A 9,511-nucleotide genomic window follows, 5' to 3' on the forward strand; every position below is an offset into this window, starting at 1 on the left:
AATAAAAACCTTTTTTTAAAAAAGGTTGTTTTTAAAAATTTTTTTTTTTATATATAGAAAAAAAAAAAAAAAAAAAAAAAAAAAAAAAAAATAAAAAAAAAAAAAAAAAAAAAAAAAAAAAAAAAAAAAAAAATATATATATATATATATATATATATATATATATATATATATATATATATATATATATATATATATGTATATATTTCTATTTATAGGTGAGGAAAAAATCTTTGAAGAGTTACCATTAAAATGGATATAAATTATTATAATAAATATAAGAAATTTCGACTCCTCCTTTTTTGTCTTATATTTTTTCCATATTGTTTAATTGTACAACTTATAGGGTGTATAAAGTTGAAAACATCATATAAACATGAACCCATGTTATTATTAAAAAATGATGAACGTATAATTTCTTTAAATAAAATTATTCCTTATTTAACAGAAGAAGTTTTTATAAGTAAAGATAACATTATGACAAAAATAAATGTGGAAAATAATATATGTATAGAATTAATTAAAAAACATGAAATATTAAATACGCCAATAGAACATTTTTTTCATGTTCCTAATAGAGAATATACTATAGATTTAAGAAATAATGATAATATATATAATTATACAAAACGTATTTTGAATAATAAACTAGATTTTGAATTATGTAATAAAATATTATCATTTACTATTCCTATTAATTACAATATATGTTCTTTTCCTTCTTACCATAATTATTTTCTATATATCAATTATTTAAAAGATGTAAAGATAGAATTAATAATAAGTGCATTAGAAAAAGCAAAATTTTTATTTCTTAAAATTCCAAAGACATTTAATTTAAATACTACACATGCAAATTTTAATGACAACGATTATATTATGGAAAAAGGAATATTAGAAAATGACCTTATTAAAATTGATATATCAAAAATTATCCATAGTTATATATGTAAAAAATATTATCCATATAAATCTGATAAGCAAATAAATGATGATGATCTAGGACAAATCAACAAGAATAACTCCGATAATGACATATCGGATAAGGAAATAAAAATGGTTCTCATGACTTCACACACATTAAGTGACATCATTATCTTCCCCTCCATTATTCAAAATGTACAGGCATTAAAATATTACAAAAATATTAAAAATGTTGTAAAATTAAAGAAGAGTAATGAAATAAATAAAATAATATATATATATATATATATATATTTATGCATATACATATATATTATATTTTTTCCTTTATAGAAATAAAAAAAAAATATACCCAGTGGGAAGATTGGTCTCCTTGTTATAACGTATGCAATAACAATTTTTCTTATAAATGTAGATATTATAAATGTGCTACAGAAAATCAAGAATTTTGTGATCAAAATTTTCATATGAATTTTTCCGAGTGTCCATTTTCACCTTGTGAAGATGTCATAAAAGGTAAACCAAAAATAAAAAATAAATAAAAAATAAATAAATAAATAAACACAATATATATATATATATATATATATATATATATGAACATGTTGGTGTTATATTTATTTTTTTTTTTTTAAATATAACCTTTTAGAAGAAAATGAGAAAAAAGAGAAAGAAAAGGACAAAAACAAATCAATCATTATAAATCATGAAAATAATAGAGATCAAGAAGGTCCCATAGATGATGAAACTATGCTCAGATATAGAAAAAATAAAAAAATTAGTTTTTTTATGTGGATCATAAATAGTAAAAAGGAAAAAAAATTAAAAAAATTAAAAAAAGAAAAAAAAGAAAAATTTTTATAATCAAATATTTTACACATCAAAATAATTATTACTATATATATATATATATATTTATATATTTATTTATTTATTTAAAATCCACATTTTAAATGTATCATACCTTCACATTATATATTTTATTTCCCTTATTTTAGATAAAAAATTGTCTCTTGGTTTATTGATATTTTTTATATCAGTAATAGTCCTTATCTGCATATATTGCTATATAAAGTAACTCCTTATCTTCTTTTTTATTTTTTAATTTATCATAAATATGATCATTTCTTTTTCCCTTTTTTTTTTTTTTTTTTCTTAAAGTTCAACACTCGGTTTTTATAATGATGAAGAATATTACGTATCGAAATATACATAAATTATTTATATACAGAGTTGATATAAATTAATATTTATAATAAACATTCATTAGAATAACTAAAAAGAAAAAGCAAAACAAAATATATTTATTATATATAAATAAATATATGTAGATAGATATATTTATTTATTTATTTTTATTTTTATTTTTATTTTTTTTTCCTTCGTGTACATATTTTATATATACATATATTTTTCTTTTAATTTTTTTAATTTTTCTATAATTATTATTATTATTTATTTTATTTTTTTTTTTTTTATTCATATAAAACAATATGTTGTATTGTCCAAAGTAGGATAAGTTTTTCCAGTTAATATTGTTCCCTTCGGGAAATTTAAAAAAAAAACTTTTAATTACAAAAATGAAGAGTAAAAAGAAAAAAATATAATAAAATTATTGTCATGTATATAAATAAACATACGTACTTACGTATATACATACATACATATACATATATATATATATATATATAACAAATATATGATATGAATATTTTATAAAACAAAGAGGTAAATGATCAATATGTTTTTTTTTTAAAAAATTAAATATGTCATTTATTATATTTATTTAATTATAAATACACGTGTTATCATTTTTTTCTTTTTATTTCTTTTAAAAACATTATTATTTACACATATTATATAAATCTACACAACCATTTTCATTTATTTACAAAAAAAAGGGGAAATCACGTATTCAATAAATTCTTCAAATAATCAGGACACATTCTTTTAGCCTAAAAAATATAAAAAAAATATGAACATGTCAGGTAAAATATGAAAAAATATATACATAAAGGAAAAAAAAATAAAATAAAATAAAAATAAACAAAAAAATAAACAAAAAAAAGCTGTTCAACTAGCTATATATATACCATACCTGTTCATTTGTGGAAATTAATTCAATTAAATCGCTTGAAATAGAATGCTTCTGTTCTAAGGCATGAAATAAAGTAGAGCATTCATCCCTTTAAAAAGAAAAAAAAAAAAAAAATACAAAATGTTATATTACATGAAATGCTCAAGATATGAAACATATACATGATAATTATTGTATACATATGTATATATATATATATATATATATATATATATATATATATATTTCATTTTTATAAACTTACGATGGTAACATAAAAAATATATAAAAAAGAGAGTGCTTAAAGTCTGGCCATAACATCGATATACACATCAAACATCCTTTCCATATAAATTTATTTGTCCAAATTTTTTTTTGTATTAATAATGGTATTATAATACTACTTACAAATTCTCTTAAAATATTAATATTTTTGGTAATTTGACATAAGAATCTTCCATAAATAGGAAAGATTGTATTACTATTTTCTGCTATTTGTTGTACTATACTAGCTAAATCTTTTATTGTTATATCATTAAACATTTTAGTATTATCATCATTATCTATTGTGTTTAAATTAACCTTGGTTACAAAATAATCTAACATAACTCTTTGTATATTTTTATATTTATTTAAATTATAATATAGATAAAAAATATCTGCATTTGTTACATAATATGTTTCATTATCATTATCCTTATTTTTTTTTTTCTCCAGAATGTAAGCGTATGGTAATTTTACTATATTATTGATACAACATTTCATGAATTCGATTTTTTTATTTTCATCTATTATTTCATTTTTTATAATATCATTAAATATTTGTAACGTTTGTTCTTTTCCTAAGAATCCAATGATTTCTATAATGAATTCAAAATTATTATTTTCCAAATATAAGTTAAAAGAAAAATTTAAAAAGTTCATATAGTTCTCCTCAGAAGAAGGTATAGATTTATATAAATTGGTACTTATATATTTTATTATTTCCATATTAATTTGGAATGGATTATTTTCTTCTGTATTTTTTATATCATTATTATTTATATCATTGGATTTTTCTAGAACAATATTATTTTTTTTATCTTCATCTTTATTAATAATAACATTTTTATGTTCTTCATTATCTATATTATTATTATTATTATTATCATGTGTATGATTGCTTTCCATTATATTATCATCTTGTTGTTGTTCTTTTCCATGGCTAAATATTTTATTGTTATATTTCAATATTCTAAAGAATTCCTCATGAAACAATGATTTTAATAAAGGCAAGGTTATAATAAATTTGTTGAGTAATAATTTTTTTATTTCCTTTTTTTGACAATTATTAAATATAAATATATATAAATGAAAAAATATGGTTGATCTGACACATACACTTAAATAATTATCAATCGAATTTAATACAAAGTTTGATATTTCCTTTAATTGTAGATATGTATTATAGTCATTACTTTTTGCTTTATCATCTTCTCCTTGCTCATTAATTAATATATGAAATTGTAACCAGAAGTTTTCTTTATTTTTTTCATAAGTATTTTGGATGTTGTTAAAAACAAAATTAACTAATTCTTTTACATAATTAATAGTTAAGAAATTTAAAAATATATTGTTTTCTTTTAATTTGTACCACAATTGATTATCTTCTAATAAATCTATAGTTTTAATAAATAAAAAGATGAAAATTTCTTCTAATAATATTCTTTGTGATATTTCATTTTTATGTAAACATTCTTTTTCTTCTTCCTCTATGAAATTTTTTCCATACATATCAAGAGATATACATTTGATATTATCATAATTATTTATATTACTATAATAATTATTATCTTCTCCTTCTTGTTTCTTATTATTAAAAAAATCACTGTCTTTCATAAAGGATTCTAGGGACATGTCTTCAACTTGTGAGCTATAAAAATTATTCAAAAAAACGTCTACTTGTTTATTTATATTATTATAATCTTTAGATAAAAATATTTTCTTTTCATATGATCCAACTTGTTTATAGTTTGTAAAAAGTGATATAATATTGTTATAAAAAAAATTAAAATTAGACAATAAAAAGTTATGAATAAAATTCATTAATTCAACTGGCCATAAATAAAATGGATAATAAGAAAAAAAATATATATCATCTTTCAAATTTTGAAAATACATATTACAAATATATAATAAGAATAATATAAAGATTTTATGATAATATCTAAAGATTTTCTTGGTATATACAAAATAATTTAATTTATTATTATATATACCTTTTGTTGCCGTTATTAATTTTTTTAATAATGTTCTTATATCATTTCTACAATTAAATAAGGTATTCATATATATGGATAATATAGTTTTTTTACTTTTAATATTTTGATTTTTTTTTAATAAATTAGATATTAAAGAAAAACACAAAATGTTATTTGACATATTGGTAGTTTTACTTATATTATATTTAATATAATAATTAATATTAAATGCATCTTCATTATAATTATTATTTAATGTTTTATAATTTTTAAAAGTAAGTTGCTTCACATCATTATTTCTATTATTATTATTATCATCATCATGACTATCACCATTACCATCACCATGACCATCATTATTATTTTTTGGTGATAATTTATTTACATCTTGTGTATTTTTTTCTTCTGATGACATATTATTATTTGTTGAAGTGTCATTACTATTATCCCTCTCTGAATTTAGATATTCTGAAAAGTCAACATTAAAATAAGAATCATTTTCATAATCATCACTATCTTCATTTATATTTGGTGTCATATGATCATAAGAAATATTCATCATAATATTTTCTTTATTTTTATTATGGTTTCTTTTAAAATTAATATCCTCTTGTTCTTTATTTATATCTACATTTGTATCACCTTGTATTATATGTTGCATTGTTTTTATGTTTATTTCTTTATCACCATTTGTATTGTTAATATACCCTTTAAAGTCTACATGAACTTGTATATTATGTAACCATATAATAAGATATATAAAAAAAGAAAAAGATAACTTTGGTGTTTCTAATATTTGCTCTATAAACGTTTTTATATATTGATCCCTATGTTTCAATAAAAGATTTTCATTATGTAATATATAAAGTATAAGATTTAATGTCTCGTCATATGTACATTTAATTTTGAATGATTTATTTTGTAATTCTCTTCGATGTACAAATAATGTATTTGCATTTTGTAATTTTTTTTTTAATTTATAAAAATAATTATAACACACATTTGTGTATCCTAAAATGTTGTGATTTTCAATATAAGTTTGGTTATCCATAATATGATTTGAATCATCCATAGTAAAATTATAAAAACATTGAATATTTTCATTTATATTATTATGTTCATCGTTTAATTTAATTTTTTTTTTTTTTTTTTTTTTTCTTTTTTCTTCTTGTATAAACAAATAAAACAACAAATTGTTATACAATTTGAAGAGAGTTGAATAGTTCATAAAAATATCGTTGGCTATATTTTCTTGATATATATTAAATGAATTAATTTTTATTATATATAAAGATAAGAAAAAAAATTTTAGTTCTTCTTTTAACATATCATTAAAAATAATTCTTTTTACAATATTGTTTATTATTTTTAAATTATTTATTTTATTTAAGAAAACATTTTGGCCTAATATTGGTACTTGATTCTCTAAATTATTATTTATTATTTGGGAGAATATAATAAAATAATATAAATCTATATTAGTTAAAATATTATCTTTATCTTTTATATTATTATAATATTTCATATCACTGTAAAAAAAACTTTTATATAAATCACAATATTTTAATTCTTTTACATTTAATAATTCTTTATATTTTAAATCATTTTCCTTTTGAATAATAATATTATCATTATCATTAGGATCATTTATAACTTCTATCTTCTCATTGTTCATCTTTTTTTTTTTCTTTTCCTCATCCTTTACACATTTATTTGATTTTCTAAATTTGCTCATAAATCTTTGAATTAAATTATTACTTGTCTCATCATCTTTATTATTTATATTATGATTTGATGCACGATTCATATTTATTGTTTTGTCATCACACATGTTGTTATCACCATATATTTTGTTATCACCATATATTTTGTTTTCACCATATATTTTGTTATCACCATATATTTTGTTATCACCACTTATGTTGTCATCACCACTTATGTTGTCATCACCACTTATGTTGTTATCACCACTTATGTTGTTATCATCATAATATTTTTCCTCACCTATGTCCTTGTTTCTCTTTCCCCTTTCAATTAAATCTTCTATATTTACTTCCTTGGAACAATTAAATCTTTGATAATAATTCTTATCTAATTTAAAATTGGTAAGATATAATTTTTTAATAATTTGATTAATGAACATGTTTTCTTTTTCTTCTTTTTTATTTTTCATAGTATTATCATTTTCATTCATTTTTACCTTTAAATAACACATTATGTCAATATGTTCTTTGTTTGTTTTATTATATCCGTAATTATTTTTTCTTAAAATATTTCTTTTAAATTTCTCATAATTATTATCTAGAATATGTATCTTTTTATCTTCACTTATAACATGTGTATTATACATATTATTTATGGTATTACATTTTTTCTTAATTAATTCCTCTGTCGTACCTTTTTCTCCTATAACGTTTAATAATTTGTTAATATATGAATAATAAGAGGGTGCGTTTACATATTTTTTACATATTAATATATACAGTTCGTTTTTTATATATTCTAAAAGACATTCTACAACTTTTATTTTGTAACTAATTTTATTATTGTTATTGTTATTATTATTATTATTATTATTATTATTATGGTGCAGGTTGTCATCACTACTATGGTGGTTATAATCAGAACCATTTTGATTATTTATTTTTTCATTTTCTTTTTTTTTTATTAATATATTATCACCTTTCTTATATACCTCAACAACGTTTCTTAACTTTTCGATCAAAATGAACATATTTTTTACAAAAAAATTTAAGATAAATGGTTCTTGTCTAATCAACGAAAATATATTTTTCATTAAATGTGTTAAGAAAATTAAACTATCTACTTTTAAATCATTAATGTTGTTAATTAAGCAATCCATATGTACAAGAAATTTTTTTTTATTATGACTAGTATTCTCTTCACTCTGACTAGGACTTATATCGTTATTTTTTATATATGGAGATAAATAAAAATTATCTTCATAATCCATATATTTTTCACAAGTATCATACATATTATTAGTTTGATTTTCTAAAATGATTGAATTTTTTTCTCTTTCTGAGGATGGAATATTTTGATCATTAATTCTACAATTAATAACATCTCTTTCGTTATAATTATTTATGTTATCATAATTATTATTGTATTCATCATTATTATTAAATGATAATGTTGAAGCATGTTTATTATTACAATTTAGGTAATATATTAATTTATTATAAAAAAAAATTTTATATCTGTCTTCCATGTGTTCTTTTGTTATCTGCTCTTCTTCTTTACAATGATAAATAAAATTGTTATCATATTTATTATGATTATTATGATTATTTTTATTTTCATTTTTATTTTCATTTTTATTTTCCTTTTCATTGTGATAACCTTTTGATAGACATATTATATGCTCATACATTTTGTCGTTCCTAATATAAAAAAGTAGGAGATCATTAAAGAATCTAATATTTTGCTCGAGCCATATAAAAATCAAGTGATCGTAATTATTTTTCATAGTATCATTATCCAATACATAATTTAAATATTTAACGTTTAATAATTTATTTATTACATGATGTGTAGGTTTTGCTTCTATTAATATCTGTTGAAATATATGTTTTTTATTTTTTAAAATATGAAAATAAAAGATAATTTCTTTTGTAATGATTAACATTAAGTTTTTGATTAAAATAAATTTATATGGATGATTATATAAGAAAGGATTAAAATAGAAATTAATAACCATATTAAATATTTTACATTTTAATAAAACATAATCTTGTATACCTCTTTTTATATTATCTAATTCATTATGAATAACATTTGAAGAAAATAATAAACCTTTTAATAAATGAAGAATTATATTTTTTAAATGTTCTATAATATTTATTAAATGAAATTTGGATTCTAATAAATTCACATAATAAGAAATAATTAAATACGAATAATCTTTATTAATTTTTATAATACAAGATAAAAACATTAATACACGTGATAATAAGCCTACTTTATTGGATATTATTTCAAAATTATGGCTCACACTATTATCTTCATCATAAAATAATAACCTTTCTAATAATAAATTCATATAAGGAATAATATATGTGTTTATTATATTTTTATTAGAAACATCTTTATCATTTTTTATACATTGCAAAAATATCTGCTCCACCTCGTTTATTACTTCTGTTATTTTTTCTTCATCTTTTTCATCTTTTCTTTCCAGAAACTTTATAGCTTTTAATATAATTCTCTTTTTATTTTTGTACATTGAAAGATTCACATAAAAAAGTGG

The 9,511-nt window shown here is 18.6% G+C and overlaps 2 protein-coding genes across 2 annotated transcripts; one reads left to right on the forward strand and one right to left on the reverse strand.

Moving 5' to 3' along the window:
• Window positions 1-252: 252 nt before the first annotated feature.
• On the forward strand, window positions 253-2,140 carry PRSY57_1217400 (hypothetical protein; the record flags this gene model as incomplete). Its single annotated transcript, XM_020115049.1, has 5 exons — window positions 253-1,174; window positions 1,258-1,440; window positions 1,574-1,729; window positions 1,923-1,998; window positions 2,086-2,140. The coding sequence occupies 5 exons, from the start codon at window positions 253-255 to the stop codon at window positions 2,138-2,140; spliced, it is 1,392 nt and encodes a 463-aa protein (XP_019970202.1).
• Window positions 2,141-2,831: 691 nt separating this feature from the next.
• PRSY57_1217500 (hypothetical protein) lies at window positions 2,832-9,487 on the reverse strand (the record flags this gene model as incomplete). Its single annotated transcript, XM_020115050.1, has 3 exons — window positions 2,832-2,879; window positions 3,023-3,110; window positions 3,267-9,487. The coding sequence occupies 3 exons, from the start codon at window positions 9,485-9,487 to the stop codon at window positions 2,832-2,834; spliced, it is 6,357 nt and encodes a 2,118-aa protein (XP_019970203.1).
• Window positions 9,488-9,511: the final 24 nt, after the last annotated feature.

This window comes from Plasmodium reichenowi, chromosome 12 (genome assembly GCF_001601855.1).
Source record: "Plasmodium reichenowi strain SY57 chromosome 12, whole genome shotgun sequence".
NCBI lineage: Eukaryota > Apicomplexa > Aconoidasida > Haemosporida > Plasmodiidae > Plasmodium > Plasmodium reichenowi.